The 18,308-nt window shown below is 38.4% G+C and overlaps 1 protein-coding gene across 24 annotated transcripts in view; it reads left to right on the top strand.

Moving 5' to 3' along the window:
- Positions 1–15,345, top strand: part of LOC110519948 (E3 ubiquitin-protein ligase MYCBP2) — a 344,395-nt gene extending 329,050 nt beyond the window's left edge. For 20 of the 24 annotated variants that reach the window (XM_036974053.1, XM_036974051.1, XM_036974058.1 and 17 more), the window contains 4 exons: positions 1,710–1,919; positions 4,561–4,668; positions 4,977–5,142; positions 13,940–14,080. In XM_036974053.1, coding sequence (XP_036829948.1) covers positions 1,710–1,919; positions 4,561–4,668; positions 4,977–5,142; positions 13,940–14,055 — 600 coding nt within the window. In that variant the 3' untranslated portion in view covers positions 14,056–14,080. Of the gene's footprint in view, positions 1–1,709; positions 1,920–4,560; positions 4,669–4,976; positions 5,143–13,939 lie in introns of all 24 variants that reach the window. The other 4 variants (XM_036974062.1, XM_036974063.1, XM_036974061.1 and 1 more) reach the window with 1 other exon arrangement.
- Positions 15,346–18,308: the final 2,963 nt, after the last annotated feature.

Raw genomic sequence — 18,308 nt, 5'->3', positions numbered from 1 at the left:
GCTCGCGTCACTGAGCAGCTCACAGCTGGGCTTCCCTTTGTAGTCCGTGATAGTTTGCAAACCCTGCCACATCTGACGAGCATCAGAGCCGGTGTAGTAGGATTCAATCTTAGTCCTGTTTGATAGTTCGTCTGAGGGTATAGCAGGATTTCTTATAAGCTTCCGGGTTAGAGTCCTGTTCGTTGAAATCGGCGGCTCTACCCTTTATTCCAGTACGGATGCCTGTAGTCCATGGCTTCTGGTTGGGATATGTACGTACAGTCATTGTGAGGACGACATCGTCAATGCACTTATTGATGAAGCCGGTGACTGATGTGGTTCACACCTCAATGCCATTGGATGAATCACAGAACATATTCCAGTTTGTACAGGCAAAACAGTCCTGTAGCGTAGCATCCGATTCATCTGACCACTTCCGTATTGAGCGAGTCACCTGTACATCCTGCTTTAGTTTTTGCTTGCAAGCAAGAATCAGGAGGATAGAATTATGGTCAGATTTGCTAAATGGAGGGCAAAGGAGAGCTTTGTATGCGTCTCTGTGTGTGGAGTAAAGGTGGTCTAGAGTTTTTTTTCCTCTGGTTACACATGACATGCTGGTAGAAATTAGTTAAAACTGATTTAAATTTGCCTGCGTTAAAGTCCCCGGCCAGTAAGAGTGCCACTTATGGATGAGCATTTTCTTGTTTCCTTATGGCCTTATACAGCTCGTTGAGTGCAGTCTTCGTACAAGCATCGGTTGGTTGTGGTACACAGACGGCTATGAATAATATAGATGAGAACTGTCTTGGTAGCTAGTGTGGTCTACAGCTTATCATGAGGTATTCTACCTCAGGCGAGCAATAACTCGAAACTTATTTTATATTAGACATCGCACACCAGCTGTTATTGACAAATAGACACACACCCCGCCCTCGTCTTAGCTGCTCTGTCCTGCAAATGCACGGAAAACCCAGCCGGCTCTATATTATCCGTGTCGGATAATCTTATCCCTTGACAGGGATTTGGGCTTGGTCTCCGAATTGCATTATATCCTTCGCGACGGACTCTTTGTCCAGTTTGAGGTGAGTAATCGCTGTTCTGATGTCCAGAAGCTGTTTTCGGTCATAAGAGATGGTAGCAACAACTTTGTGTACATAATAAGTTACAAACAATGCGAAAAAAACGAACAAAATAGCACAGTCGGTTAGGAGCCCGTAAAACTGCAGCCATCCCCTCCGGCGCCATTATCATTCACTTCTGATTCATTGAAATAGAAGTCCTCATCCAAAACGATGTTAGTAATCGCTGTTTTGATGTCCAGAAGCCCTTTTTGGTCATATGAAACATTGTCTGAAACATTATGTACAAAAAAAGTTAGGACCAGGCCCCCCTAAAAAATAGCACGTAACAGTGGCCATCCCTCCTGGGGCCATTCTCGAATCCAAACCACTGCCCTTCTGACTCGCAGTCCTCCTACCTTTACGGTCTACTCTTCACTGTCCTATCTGGTCAATAAAACAAAACTAAAAATACATTGCTGTGTAGAGTTGAGGACTTGAGTTCTCAAATTTACTAATTGACCTTACAAAGATTCATATCTTCAATTTAACTTGCTTGGATCATAACAACTCTGGCTCTGTTTGTTTGAACTAACATTTTGTTAAGGAGCGAAAATTGACTCATACTCCAAGACTTGAGACTTGACTGGACTGTTGCCTTTTTCCTCCCAGAACAAGATCAACCACTCGGTCATCAAGGACCTACTGGACCCTATCAAGGAGCTGTTTGAGGACGTACGGAGGAAAGCTCTGATGAGAATGGAGTACGAGGGTCTGCACAAGAGCGAGGCCATCACCACGCCCGGTGCCCGCTTCCACAATGATCCGGCCGGCTTCGCAATGAACCGATACGCCTACTACGTCTGCTACAAGTGCAAGAAGGTAGGCAGAATTCGGTTTCATAATAGAATGGATCTTTCCCTTAAAGGGCTAGTTGACTTTTTTAAGTTCAAATTATTTGTATATTTAGTGTTGTCAATTTGGAAAAAATAACCTTAAACTTCAAAATAAGGAATAATATCCTTATCCCCTAGTGTCTGTCTTTTCCCCCCGCGGTAATCTAATTAGCATAATAATAACATCCCGTTGGTTTAAAAAAAATGTAAATAATATATTTGCATGGGCAATGGCAGCCTTCCCATCTGCGGTCCTCATAAGGGACTTCAGCTCAGTGTACCTCGACTGTGAAAAATTGGCAAAGATTGTGTTGATTATCCCTGTTTCCAGTGTGTCCGCCAAGATGGGATTCTTTCTCCAAAACAGATTAAAAACTGCCTTCTTGAGGACAAAGTAACAATGCTGCTCCAAGGATTTGGGCAGTTTTGACTGCCCAACAGCAGCGGCTCACTTTGAAAAGGCCAAGGTCCGCCACAAACTCAAGTAAATTAGAGGCATAATTATTGTGTTCATCAGGTCCAGTCCTAGCAGTTCTGCTGCCGCCCTGGACAAGATCAACATACGCAGCCCCTATGTCATGTATAGTTTAAATATTTGGAATGGATTGATAGACTAGAGTAAAGTAATGATGTATATCATATTATTCAGTAGCACTTGGAAATGAAACCATCGTTGCCAACTATTCACAACTATAACCTTAACCTAATTCTTCTAACCAGCTACAAAAAGTCAAATCTGACGTTAATTTGACATAAATTTTAGCCATGACTGGCCAGCCCTTGTGTTCATAGACAGCCATATTTTGTTATTTATTAGGACTAATTAGAATGTTCATGCCTAGGCTAAATTAAATTAGAGGCCTAGATTTGTATTTGAAAACAGCTGTGTTTTATTTATTTATTAAAATGTTCATACAATAGGACATGTTGTTCGCAAAATTATACAAATAATATATTTTTACGTTTTATACTGTGTAGGTCAAATCAAAATGTTATATTTATATAGCCCTTCGTACATCAACTGGTATCTCAAAGTGCTGTACAGAAACAAGGTGACTTGTTCAATGTTTTTTTATTTTTTTGATCATATTAATTTATGATTTATAGCAGGGATGAAGAGGCGCAATGTTTTGTTTTTCAATAAAACGCTCATTTCTATTCTGTTAAGATGAATGTAAATGTGATTTTGAGCACTGTGGGTCAAATCAAAGTTTATTTTTCACGTGCTCCGAATACAACAGGTGTGTAGGTAGACCTTACTGTGAAATGCTACTTACAGGCTCTAACCAATATTGCAAAAAAGGTATTAGGTGAACAATAGGTAAGTAAAGAAATAAAAGAACAGTAAAAAGACAGGCTATATACAGTATCGAGGCTACATACAGACACCGGTTAGTCACGCTGATTGAGGTAGTATGTAGATATGGTTAAGGTGACTATGCATATATGATGAACAGAGAGTAGCAGTAGAGTAAAAGAGGGGGTGGTGGGTGGCAGGACACAATGCAGATAGCCCGGTTAGCTAATGTGCGGGAGCACTGGTTAGTTGGGCCAATTGAGGCAGTATGTACATGTAGATATGGTTAAAGTGACTATGCATATATGATAAACAGTGTAGCAGCAGCATAAAAAGAGGGATTTGGTTGGGAGGGGGCACACAATGCAAATAGTCCGCATAGCCATTTTATTTTGGGTGGACGCCCTAATGCTTTACCTACCCAATGCATATGGATGTCCAGTAAAATTCTCAAATGTCCGGTAAATTCAAATCTTGCCGGTCGCATTGTCCGCTGCCAAATTTTCTTAACTGAAACCCTGATGTGGAAGTAATTTAGTACCCTCCAAAAAGGGGGTTAATTATGGGTAATATATTATTTATTTATTTTTTGTAATTTCCTGATCTTTCTTATATATCTCAGATATAGGACAGACACTTTTAAAACAAAATGTATTTTGATGTATTTTTGGACAATCTGTTTTTCCATATATGAGTATATTCTGAATCATATATCACTAGGCTTTGGGATAGTTAAAAGGCCAGTGCCAGAGGACCTGTACTGGGTACATAACTCAAAAGCATACAGTAAATTCAAAAAGTACCAGACCCCTAGACTTTTCCACATTTTTGTTATGTTACAACCTTATTGTAAGATGGATTTTCTCATCAATCTACACATAGTATCCCATAACGAAAAACAAAACGTTAGCAAATGTATAAAAAATAAAGATACCTTGTTTACATAAGTATTCAGACAAAGCAACAAAAAAAAATGTTTTTGTTTGTCATTATGGAGTATTGTGTGTAGATTGAATAATTTCCGAACGTATTTCTTCTATACGCTAATAGCAGTAAGGCCAAATTCAATGTTTCAGCAAGTATTTTTTTTAAATATATTTTGGGAATACCTAAAGGGGTCCTAAAATTCCATATCAAATTGCCAAATGATCCTTCGTCTGACCATCTTAATAGTTTAGGCATAGACTCTTAAGGATTAACTTGTGAGAATACAGTAGCAGCAGGCATATATTTCCCCTACATGGAATATATTTCGCAGAGGTCCTTCAGTCAGTTTCGCTTGTCTCTAATTAACTACTTTTAACTGACCCATTCCCTTCCTCTGTTGCAGGCGTACTTTGGGGGAGAGGCGCGCTGTGACGCGGAGGCAGGACAGGGAGACGACTACGACCCCAGCGAGCTGATATGTGGAGCATGCTCAGATGTGTCCAGGGCACAGGTGGGTGGAGGACAAGGTCCAGCGAAGGCCTTTTAGGGCATTGACTCCATTGGGCTGTGTAACCAACACATTGCTGAATACTTGGTAGTATCCAAGTTTGTATAGTGGGACACATCTTGACACTTTAACTCCTGACCCTATTACTTAAAATTAAGACATTATTTTTCAAATAATAATACGATTTATTGTCCATTTCAATATAAATTAATTTTGTAACCTCAGCAATACATTTTAAATACTAAATACACAAATCAATACATTTTTATACAATACAATTGACACACTATACATCCATGTTCTGTCTGCAGATGTGTTCCAAGCACGGGACAGACTTTCTGGAGTACAAATGCCGTTACTGCTGCTCAGTGGCTGTTTTCTTCTGCTTCGGCACCACTCACTTCTGTAACGCCTGCCATGATGACTTCCAGAAGATGACCAGTGTGCCCAAGGAGGAGCTGCCTCACTGTCCTGCAGGTACTGACTTACCGTGCAAAATGCATCATCATAACATACGTTTTTGCTCTGTAAGGAAAGTGCTCCATCTTAACTTGACTGCTGATATGCATACTTCTTCGGGATTGTATTTAAAAGTAAACAAAATTAACTAAATACTGAACAAAACACTGAAAGATTGCTTGTGAGTGTAGTATTCCTTTAAGCCATTAGCTCCTTTAAGGAGCATATCAAGCCGTTGTCAAATGTCCTCCATTTCACTCGGTACGGGGCAAGTTTTAGTTGTTGCCACAGTTGAAGCACCAGGTATGCAACCAGACAACTGGACCAATACCCTTTTTATCTATTCAGTTATATACTTACCCGTTATTTATAACCAGGAACGTTGATTTAGCGCCTATTTACGATAGTATCTTCTGGCCGGGGAGCTTTGTTAAGAGCCTCAACACTTGCTCTAAATGTTAACATGCATCGCTTGCGGTACGGTTTTGGAAACATAAGGAACGTATCTTTCGTATCAGTGAGAATTAATTTAAAAACAAAAGGTTAAATTACTACATACCTTTTAAAGTGTTAGTGTCCCCGTATGGCTATATTTCTATGTTACAGCACTTGTTTACAGAAAACAGAGGAGACTACCAGTGCTAATTAGCTATCTGCGTCCGAACACCTGTGTGTAAACTGTCCCCACACCTAATGCGTGTTGTCACTGAAAAATACTGTCCGCTGCAACTTTGTTAATAGCACTAAAAACCAGGCAAGATGGCGTCCTGAACACAACGGTGCAAAATCACCTCAAGATAAATACGTAATATTCAATATCAGTAAGTTAGACCAAATTTTAGCACTTCCTTCCAGACTCATTAAGCATCTCCAATCCAAAATTAAATCTAGAATCAGCTTCCTATTTCACAACACAACATCCTTCACTCATCCTTGACTTCGGTGATGTCATTTACAAAATAGCCTCCAACACTCTACTCAGCAAATTGGATGCAGTCTATCACAGTGCCATCCATTTTGACACCAAAGCCCCATATACTTCCCACCACTGCGACCTGTATGCTCTCGTTGGTTTGCCCTCGCTTCATATTTGTCGCCAAGCCCACTGGCTCCAGGTCATCTGTAAGTCTTTGCTAGGTAAAGCCCCGTCTTATCTCAGCTCACTGGTCACCATAGCAGCACACACCCGTAGCATGCGCTCCTGCAGGTATATTTCACTGGTCACCCCCAAAGCCAACTCCTCCTTTGGCCACCTTTCCTTCCAGTTCTCTGCTGGAATCACTAAAGCTGGAGTCTTATATCTCCCTCGCTAACTTTAAGCACCAGCTATCAGAACAGCTTACAGATAATTGCACCTGTACACAGCCCATCCAACCAACTACCTACCTCATCCTCATATTGTTATTTATTTTTTTGCTCCTTTGCACCCCAGTATCTCTACTTGCACATTCATCTTCTGCACATCTATCACTCGTGTTTAATTGCTAAATTGTAATTATTTTGCCACTATGGCCTATTTATTGGCTTACCTCCCTAATCTTACTACATTTGCACACACTGTATATTGACTTTTCTATTGTGTTATTGACTGTACATTTGTTTATCCCATGTGTAACTGTGTTTGTGTCGCATTGCTTGCTTTATCTTGGCCAGGTCGCAGTTGTAAATGAGAACTTGTTCTCAACTGGCCTACCTGGTTAAATAAAGGTGAAAAAAAAAATATATATATATATATATATATATATATATATATATATATATATATATATATATATATATATATATATATATATATACACTCAGGGTTAATTACATTCAATCTGAATAATAACACAAAACAAATCATAAGGCTAGAGAAATGTATTGAGAAATATAACGAAAACAAGCAACACTCAAACATGACCGAGAGGTAACGTGGAGAATCAATATCGAAAAATAAACGAGACTCTTCCGCGGATACAAACAATTTATGCTTTTCACCACTGGGACTGGTAAGTGTGGGAAGTGATCTGTTAAAGTCGATAAATGACAAACTGGGTATACTTGAATTAGTTCGTAAGGATATATAAAGGATTTGAAGGTGAGCCTTGAAATGAGTGACGAAAGAGCTCTGATAATAGAGAAAGAAACTAAGCTAAAAGGGGACAGTCAGTAAGATAGAAACGGATGTTAATGAACTTAAAAATAACATAATTCTGAGAGAAGCCTTACTAGACATAGACTAGATCTATTAGAGAAAATATGGTACTTACTGGTATCCGAGAGAGAGGAGAAGTTCCCGAAAACGTAGTGAAGGAATTCTTTATTACAGTGCTTCAAATCCCACTCGATGCTGTCGATAAAATCCAACTCAAACATATACACTGTTTTGGACAGAGGACAGAGATATGAACGTCCAATTATCCAAAAACACAGCAAATAGAAGACACAGAAGGCACAGTATGTGTGAATGTATTGTGGTGTGGTGTGTTTTTTGGTGTTTGGAAAAGTGTGGCGTTGAGTGAGAAAGGAAATGGTTGCATATCCCAGAACCAATGTATGTCTGTGAGCAGGGGTTGGGAGAGAGCTTTGCATTTTGTGCAGATGAGGGATATACATTTTAAAATAAATTATACATCTAATGTATTTATTTATTGTCTTGTCATAATGGAACAGTCCACAACCCTTTACCCTAGACACCCACCTGAATGACCCATACACTGAAGAGAAGACCCTATCTGTTTTATGGGCCTGCTGTAAGCTGCCTGTATGCAGCCAAAACAGAAAGATAAATGCAGTCAGAGACCTACTAGAGCAGTACCGCCCCTCAATTTTCTGAGCCTGCCTGGCAGGGTTGGTCCGACAAAGCCAGGGCCCCCTGATGGGTGAGCATAATATACAAGGAAATTCTCGAAGCTGCTAATGAGAACATTTACGACCTTGTACCTAGCCGGTGTAGATTCCGATAGGGTATCCCCACCCAGGTTGTGGCAGTGCTGGCAACACAGGCTGTCATAACCCATGGGGAGGGGGTCACACTCGGACAATCAGAGATGTGACATACTATGGTGGCCCTTGTGGCACAAAATCAAAGGTCTGACTGCACAGAGATGCTTGGGGAAATGGTCACAACTTGGGACCAGCGTGTGTGTGTTTCAGGGGAAGGGGTTGGGATCTGATCTCCACCTAGGACTTGACAATGGTTAATCAAATCTCACATTTTTGCCAGCTTTAACTATATGCATTCATAGATCAGGTCCTTTCTTGAGTTGGGCTCTGGGATATAACAACCGTTAAGCATCTGAGTTTATGGTTGAGTGTGTGAGTAAGTGTGTGTGTTTTTCCACATCTGTTGCAAGGGGGTAAGGATGTTCGAGACAATATAGGAGGAATCACAATAAAATAATTGCTTGACAAAAATGTAATGTAATGCAAAGGCAATCCTGGTAAAAGGTAGCAATCCTTTGCACAAACTGCTGACATTATTACGCATATTAATTGTAAATTAAGATACGTAGGATATTTGAATGAATATATATATATATATATATATATATATATATATATTTTATAGCAATATATAAAACAAATTGAGGTGAAAGCATTGGAAATAATTTTAGCGGTTGATCTGTTCTGTGGGTGGCACTGTGTGCTCTTTTCAAAGGATGGGTCCTGGCCTTTCGGGTGGATAGGGATCTGGGGGTCTGGGGGTGGTTTCCCGGTCACTGGGATGACAGCCCAACTTGGGAGGGGCTTTGACGGGTGGAATAGTGGAGAACAATTGGAGGCTTACTTAGTAGCAATGCAGATATCATGGTACAGCTATATGGGCACTCAATCACTATGCATTTTTTTATGGTAAATGTACAAACATATATTATGATGAATAGATATGAAACTTGTATCTCATTATGGTAAATGGTGCAAAGTATAGCCAGTTATAATTGTAATGGCATAGCAGATAATAAGAAAATGACCATATTTACCTTGCTCAAAGAGAAGGAATATAATATCTATTGTTTACAGGAAACTCATTCAACAATTTTAGATGAAGGTTAGTGGAAAATAGACTGGGGGGGGGGGTGAAATATACTTCATTCATGGGCAAAGAAACTCAAAAGGCTTGATTATATTAATTAACAGTCATTTTGATCCGAATGTGCAAATTGTCCAAACAGATGCGTAAGGTAAATGGATGGTTTTAAATATGTTATTGGACCATAAACAGATATGGCTCAATAACCTTTACGGACCAAATAATGATGATCCACGCGTCTTTGAAAAAATATATATATGTCACGAGAATTTTCAATCCCAATGATAACTGACAATCAATAGCTCTGACCAATCCCCGAGATCTGTAAGACCATGGGTTTAATAATAATTAGTCAGACTCAGCTTATGCAAAAGGATAGTACAGTTTATTCACAAGAACGTTCTAAAGTCCATTATACAAAGACATCCATTTTATAGCTACGCACATACTTCCACACAAACAGTAGGTATCCTACGCACATACTTACACACAAACAGTAGGTATCCTACGCACATACTTCCACACAAACAGTAGGTGTCCTACGCACATACTTCCACACAAACAGAAGGTATCCTACGCACATACTTCCACACAAACAGTAGGTATCCTACGCACATACTTCCACACAAACAGAAGGTATCCTACGCACATACTTCCACACAAACAGTAGGTATCCTACGCACATACTTCCACACAAACAGTAGGTATCCTACGCACATACTTACACACAAACAGTAGGTATCCTACGCACATACTTCCACACAAACAGTAGGTATCCTACACACATACTTCCACACAAACAGAAGGTATCCTACGCACATACTTCCACACAAACAATAGGTATCCTACGCACATACTTCCACACAAACAGTAGGTGAGTTTTATCTATAGTTCTCACCACTGTGGATCACTACCCAGCCGACAGTTCCATTCCCCCGAGATTAGGGAAACCTTGAGAAATACTCCCTATGCTCTCATAGGTTCCTCTGAGGCCTAGCCAGGTCGGTTCAAACACAGTTTTAATTGTTCTTTGGTATTTTCCTTCGGCCCCCACATACAAGTTCAAATCCTGAGCTACGCCTTGCTCACACAGTCTGTGTTTTTCCACTATACAGATACATTGTTTAACCTAAATCTGACTAAAACTACACACATCATCAGATTATAATGTTATGATTCTAATCAATTTCATACAGTTATAAGGTTTCAGAGTGGAATTATTTTATCATTATCTTTCAACATATGCATTATTTTATCAATATAATAAATGATCAACCCTGTAAGCTATTATTATGGTTGGAGATGATAATACTGTTTTTAAATACCTCAATGAACAGTAGAGGAAATCACAATACAAACTATCACCCTCATGCCCTTAAGGCAATCATGAATGTCATGGATATATTGGAACTAGTTGATATATGGAGGCTTAAATATCCTGACCTAGTGAGATATACATGGCGGAGGATCAATCATGCTAGTCGTCTTGACTTGTTTCTCATGTCATTCTCATTGGCACCAAAAGTGAAAAAAGTGTTGATAGGGAATAGAATGTGGTAGGACCATCAGATAATTGGCATATACATTACTTGTACTGAATTTCCACGTGGGCGAGGATATTGGACATTTAATCAAAGCCTATTGGATGATCATTTGTTTTTAACTAGGACAGAATAATTTATAACTGAATTTTTCCAACATAACATAGTTACAGCAAATCTGCTTATTGTATGGGACACTTTTTAAATATGCCTTTAGAGGTCATGCAATTCAGTACTTATCTCTAAAACCAAAGTAATTTAGGTCAATGGAGTCCATACTAACAAAGGAAATAGGTCTAACAGAACAGATGTATAGCAGTAAAAACTGTACCATAAAGGCACAGAATAATTCAGTGGAAAAACAAAAAGAAAGGAGTGAGCAAAGCATATGTTTTTGTTTCTGTCTCCTCCAGCTCCTCTAACCAAAGCTAATTTTATATATTTTTTTCTATGAATAATGTAAAATTAACAGCCATACAGAAGACTCAAGTGAAGGTGAATTTACAGAAGAACATCTTGATGCAATTAAAGCCTTTATGTCCAGGAAAACTCCAGGCTGGATGGTATACCAGTTGAGGTATACCAAACTATGTTTGATATACTCAAGAGGGCCGTTATTAGCATGTTTTAACGACTCCTATGTAAATAGTAGATTATCGGACACTCAACAAGGTCTGATTTCATTATTACTGAAACAGGATGCAAGTGGTAAATATAAAGGTACAGTCCTTTTTTTTTAAAAATGGAGGCCCCTTACACTTCAGTGTTGTGATGCTAAAATTCTAGCAAAATGTATTGCGCATATAATTAAAAAGCTATTATTCGACAATATTAATTCTAATCAGAAAATGTTTTTTACATGGACAATACATTGGAGATAATATAAGGCTAGTACTGGAAACAATAGAACATATTTCAAAAATCTGGAATCCAGGCCTGCTATTCATAGCGGACAACTGGAATTTATATGTAAATGCCTGGAACATTTCCATTTTGGAGAATATCTTATAAAATGGGTTAAAATCATGTATAGTAACCCTAGGTGTAACATTGTAAATAATGGCTACTTCTCAAAAAGTTTTAAACTTTCATGAGTAGTAAAACAAGGTTGTCCACTATCGGCATATCTATTTATTATGGCCATTGGAATGTTAGATATTAAAATCAGATCCAACAATAATATCATGGGATTAGAAATACAGGGCTTAAAAACAAATGTGTCATTGCTGCTGATTCATGTTCATCTTTTAAATCCACAACACGGATCCCTCCATAGCCTCTTAGATGATCTTGATCATTTTTCTAACCTCTGGATTACAACCAAATTAAGTGTACTATATTAGTTATTGGATGACTGAAAAATACTACTTTTACTTTACCATGTAGTTTACCAATATAATGGTCTGATGGTGATCAAATCAAATGTGTTTATGAAGCCCTTCTTACATCAGCTGATATCTCAAAGTGCTGTAACAGAAACCCAGCCTAAAACCCCAAACAGCAAGCAATGCAGGTGTAGAAGCACGGTGGCTAGGAAAAACTCCCTAGAAAGGCCAGAACCTAGGAAGAAACCTAGAGAGGAACCAGGCTATGAGGGGTGGCCAGTCCTCTTCTGGCTGTGTCGGGTGGAGATTATAACAGAACATGGCCAATATGTTCAAATGTTCATAGATGACCAGCAGGGTCAAATAATAATAATCACAGTGGTTGTAGCGGTGCAACAGGTCAGCACCTCAGGAGTACATGTCAGTTGGCTTTTCATAGCCCATCATTCAGAGTATCTCTACCGCTCCTGCTGTCTCTAGAGAGTTGAAAACAGCAGGTCTGGGACAGGTAGCGTGTCCGGTGAACAGGTCAGGGTTCCATAGCCGCAGGCAGAACAGTTGAAACTGGAGCAGCAGCACGGCCAGGTGGACTGGGGACAGCAAGGAGTTATCAGGCCAGGTAGTGGTGATGTGGATATACTCGGTAACATATTATCATTATACATATCAATTATCTTACTCCAATACATTTGAATAAAAAGTTAGCAAAAATAGATAAGATCTTGCTACCATGGAAAGGAAAATACCTTTCTATTTGTGGAAAATCACCCTAATTAACTCTTTAGTGATATCACAGTTTACTTATTTGCTTATGGTCTTCTCTAATGAACCGTTTTTTTTTATTATATGAGAAAAACATATTACATTTTTATTTAGAACGGCAAGCCAGACGAAATTAAACAGGCCTATTGATATAATGAATATGAATTTTATAAAATATTAAAGCTTTAGACCTCTCACTAAAGGCTTCAGTCGTACAAAAGTTATACTTAAATCCGAACTGGTTCTCTAGCAAATTAGAAGGAATGTGTCACCCTATCTATGTTCAAAAAAGGCCTTTTTCCATTCATTCAGATTACAACCTCGCACTTTCAGTTATTTGAGAAGGAAATAATCTCCCAAATATTTCTATTTTTAAAACATGGCATAGAAAGTTGGTTGCAATTTCATCCACCAGAAAAGACCGAACAAATAATACAACAAATTTTGTGGTTAAACTCAAATATACTAATTGATAAATACATTTTTTTAATTTAATATTTATTTAAGTCAGTTAAGGACAAATTGTTATTTACAATGATGGCCTAGGAACAGTGGGTTAACTGCCTTTTTCAGAGGCAGAACGATAGATTTTTACCTTGTCAGCTCTGAGAATTGATCTAGCAACCTTTCGGTTACTGGCCCAACGCTCTAACCACTAGACTACCTGCCATCGAAGATTAAGTGTAATCTTCGTAAATTATATCATAAATACGACTAGAAGAGTTATGTCATACATGCAGCTAACTAAAACATATGGAAATGTCTGCTCTACCCAAAATTACAACCAACTAATTGCGGCATTACAAAAAAATGGAAGAGGAAAGTGGAAGAGGGAAAAGGTAAGGAACTTGTCTGTTGGCCCTGCATTAAAGGCCATAATTGGTTAAAGAAAATTAAATTGTGATAAATAAAAAAGTATACCAGTTTCATTTAAGGACCAAAAAATGGACAGCCTTGCCATATAGATTGCAAAATAGTTTTTTGACATACCGATTCCATGGCACATGGTTTATGAATTGATGCGTAAACGACGCCAGATTCAAAATAATTTTTCAAGTAAATGATTATACAGAATTCTTACAACCAACAGAATGACTAAGCTGGAATCAAATGTTTTCCGTCAGATAAAGTATTTCAAGCCAAATTCCTCATTGTTCCCCTTCCATCCCCAGGTCCCAAAGGCAAGCAGTTGGAGGGGACGGAGTGCCCCTTACACGTGGTTCACCCTCCCACCGGCGAGGAGTTTGCCCTGGGCTGTGGAGTGTGCAGGAACGCCCATACCTTCTAAAATCACCCAGTTCTGAAAACCCAGAGACCTGTACCGAACACTCGTTCTTCTTCTGTGACTGCAGGCTGTTGGCTGCAGCCGGGGCCCAGCCTGTCAAGTATTTCCTCGTGTTGGCTCTCGTTGTCAGGTGGCCATGGACACTGTTTCAGGTATTTCTAACGTACCCAAGAGTCTCAAGTTGTGCTCTTCGACATACCAATCAAAGTCTTCAAGGCTTTACTACAAAAACAGCTCTCTGTGGATTCCAGAGGAAACTCCCATGTAAAAAAAATTATTATTAGTATAATTTGTTTTTTTTACTTGTGACATGTTTGCATGCGGCCGTTGTAACCCCTCGGCTTCCATAGACGTTGCACACCTCCCCGATCACTGAAGTGTAAAAAAGTATTTAAAAATTGTATATGAAATACATTTTGCTTAGGCAACTGTGGATGGACTTGGATATATAAAAGGAAAAAAAATGTGACAGGCCTTATTTCCAGCTTCCTAACTATGAATTCTAAATATTGTTGTATGTAAACAGACTTTTTTTTTCCGTAATCCTGTACAGTATTCTCTCCACTGTCGAGTGCATCAGGGGACAACAACAAAAAAAGAGGAGAATTCTGATGAGGGGGTGAAAAAGTGTACGATTTATCTAATCTTGTATATAATGATAGTATCCAAAATAGCTGTATTCCGAAGTTGCTACTCTACACTTCAGTTTCGTTTGATATTCTGGGTTATGTTTTGAGCCAGAACTTTTAATGAAGTGCAATACTGAGTGTGCCTCCTATCTTGCAGCAGTTTAACCTATGGAATGTATGTCAATAAAAGCCACTGTACTTTTTTATACAGTGATAAACACAGTCGTGTATTACCCCAATTCAAAATGTCAGATCACTTATGTTCTCTGCAGCAGATCCCAGCATCTTCAGTGTATGAAGGTTGATTGATGTGAACCCTTTTTTTAGTTCCTCAATTAGACAAATAACGTGGTGGTACAAACTTTCTTTCTGTCATTTTTTTTAAACAACTGAGAAGGTGATTACGCTATAGGCTACCATTGTATTGTAAAGGAGTGCTAACTGAACGTGTTGGGCCGGTCTTCTTCACCAAATATAAAAAATAATTGTGATTCTGTAATGCTTCTCCATCATTAGGAGGCAGGCGGGACATATGGGTATGGGGGTTTGAGAGAAAAAACAAACAGCTGCTGTTATAAAAGCTTAATACTTGTGATTCTGTATCTGTGATGGATGGAGTTGAATGGTAATAAACCAGGTTCTCTGTTTCGCAAGGTACATTCAAGCGGACTCCTGTGTGTTTATTTCACCGGGTTATAGTTTTACCACCCCAATGCAAGTCATTTCATACAGTATACTGCTGAGACTGTCATCACCACATGTATTTGGAAAGTGATGCTAGCTAATGTTTTTGGCTCTGGTTTGTTTTGCCCAATAGTAACTAAATGGTGAATGATGACTGGAGTAATTTTCTTTCGAAGTGAGTAGATAACATGTTTCTGAACACTAACGCTACTAAATAAATCCTGATAATGCCATGATTAAGAAAAATCATGAATTAATCATGAATAATGATGAGTGAGAAGGTTACAGAGGCTATGACAAAACATGCTAATCTCTCCTTATTACCAGTAACAGGGGATCTTAGCTTTTGGGGGGATCTTTGTCTCTAACTTTATTTTTCATCGTTATTCACAATTTATTCGCAAGTCCATCATCTAATCTTACAATAAATGTGACTCCAAAATGACAAGACATTATTCCCCATTCAGTTCCTATTGGGCAAAAATATAGGTTGACTGTGCCTAATATGAAACAAATATCAAATCCAAAATTCTGGAATATAGACAAATTATATATTTTTTGCTTCACTGTCCAAATACATCTGGCGTTGACTGTAATGTAGAGAATATGAATTGCCAGTTATTATTACTATTACTGCTGCACAGTTTTACACAGAAAAGGGCAGTACATCGGACATTCAATGCCAAAGGAATTTTGTGCATTTCATGAAATTGTAATGTCTCTCAATTTTTGTCATACTTTGGGCAGATTATTATTTCTTAATTGGGCAGGAGCTTACCAGAACTGAGTACAGGCTCCTTACATTTTCTACTGCTTGAGTTCCTGCACCTCTTATAAAATATTTGCTCAAAAGTATTGTACAGTTCCTGCATGTAAATATAAACAGTATCGCCACCCAAAATGAGTAAAAAAAACCTATTTTAGTCAAGCACTGCATATGCCATACTGCTGTGTAGTAAAGCAGACTTCACTGTGTTTGAGATATGCTCTGCATTATGCTATGTTTCCTCCGAAGTAGGTATTCTAAAAATGATTTTGAAAATATTCAACACAGGAGCCAGCCATTTCATACAGGACCACCACAAATAGAACAATGAGACAAATATTTCACTGGATGTATGAATGTGAAGCATCGGGTTGGCGTTTCCACTCACTGCCAAATATGGTGGTGAGAGGAAGCTATGTGGCTGAAGATGGAGCGAGATGGATTTTGGCCAACATTCTGCAAATTTTCTCATGGATTAAACGTTTCCTCTCAATACAATTTTCAGTTTCCAAAACTAAAATATGTTACGAACAAAGTAGAGTATGTGTTGTACCCTTTGCCAAAGTTTTAAAAATTGTGTTGTTTAGAACGAGTGCAAGAGCTAATTGAGTTATTGCACACACGCACTTCAAAGTAAGCATTCCTAATGCAAAGAATGCTAGCTCGTGCTTGGCTCTGTCCACGTCCTTGCTTGTTCTGCCCACTGTTAGTAATTTGTTCCCTTTGGAAATGACAGGCTGTGTGTCTGTCTATCTTGGGTTAGTTATACAAAATATTTGGTATCACCCACAATACACCGCTTCTGTCATAACCTATCGCCATTTCAGGGATGGAGGGTGGGAACAAGCTGAATCTCCCGCGAAGGAATTAAGGTCACCGGGAATATAGCTTTTCACACAAACATACTGTATCTTCAAGAAAACTAAATCTTGCTCAATCTTAAACTGATGGCACCGAGTTGGTTCCCGATAAGTGTTATTTGGCTCGGGCGAATACGTTTTTCATTATGGGGTTGAAGTTTTCAGTGATTATATTTTTCACTGCAAACAGCTACCATTAGCTATCCAGCCAAGTGTAAACATAAGGTAAGGAAGCGGATGGGTATGCTAACAGCTAGCTAACGTTAGCTTTCCTTCCACCATCATTTAATGTTTGTCAAGATTAGTATCTACTCATTCACTTAAGTAGATAACTAAAACTAAACGTTAAATTCTAAATATTTTATCTACCAAATCATTTGACTAGGAAATGTTACAGTTACTAGCTAGCTAGCTAATGTTATCTACGTTAGCATTGCCACAGCCATACAATTAGGAATTACAATACTAGAAAGGATATGAAAGGACATGAACCTTCTTATGATGTCATAAACCTAAACCTTTATGACATCACAAGAAGGTTCATATCTTTTCTAGTATTGTAATTCCTAATTGTATGGCTGTGGCAATGTTAACGTAGATAACATTAGCTAACTAGCTAGTAACTGTAACAGTGACATCAGTGCTGTGATAAGATTTGTTTAAAAATAATGAATTTGAAGATTGTATCTGTACTGTGTGTTTGTTAGCTTACCTAGCCAGCCAGTTTTAAAGAAATTATATACATTTTTACAATATGCCAACATTCTATTCAAACAATCAATCCACAGCCATATAGTGGCTGAAATCAGTTGATGATAGGACTGACACAAGTTGTAAATGTAAGTAACAAGTACTAATATTGTATCTTATAGCACTCAAAGCTTTCCAAAAAACAAAGATGTAGGTAGCTATGGTCTGTTTACATATATATTTGTTGTCTATTGATACAGAAAACAGGTATAAAACCTGTATGAACTGTATATATTTATGACAATATTTTGTAATAAGTTGTAACAGTAAGTACAGTTATTTAAACAATAACGTTCCATCCAATGACTGTACAGTGCCTTGCGAAAGTATTCGGCCCCCTTGAACTTTGCTACCTTTTGCCACATTTCAGGCTTCAAACATAAAGATATAAAACTGTATTTTTTTGTGAAGAATCAACAACAAGTGGGACACAATCATGAAGTGGAACGACATTTATTGGATATTTCAAACTTTTTTAACAAATCAAAAACTGAAAAATTGGGCGTGCAAAATTATTCAGCCCCTTTACTTTCAGTGCAGCAAACTCTCTCCAGAAGTTCAGTGAGG

The sequence above is a fragment of the Oncorhynchus mykiss genome, chromosome 3 (assembly GCF_013265735.2).
Source record: "Oncorhynchus mykiss isolate Arlee chromosome 3, USDA_OmykA_1.1, whole genome shotgun sequence".
Classification (NCBI taxonomy): domain Eukaryota; kingdom Metazoa; phylum Chordata; class Actinopteri; order Salmoniformes; family Salmonidae; genus Oncorhynchus; species Oncorhynchus mykiss.
The sequence above is the reverse complement of the archived record's forward strand: the minus strand, read 5'-3'. Positions and strand labels throughout refer to the sequence as shown.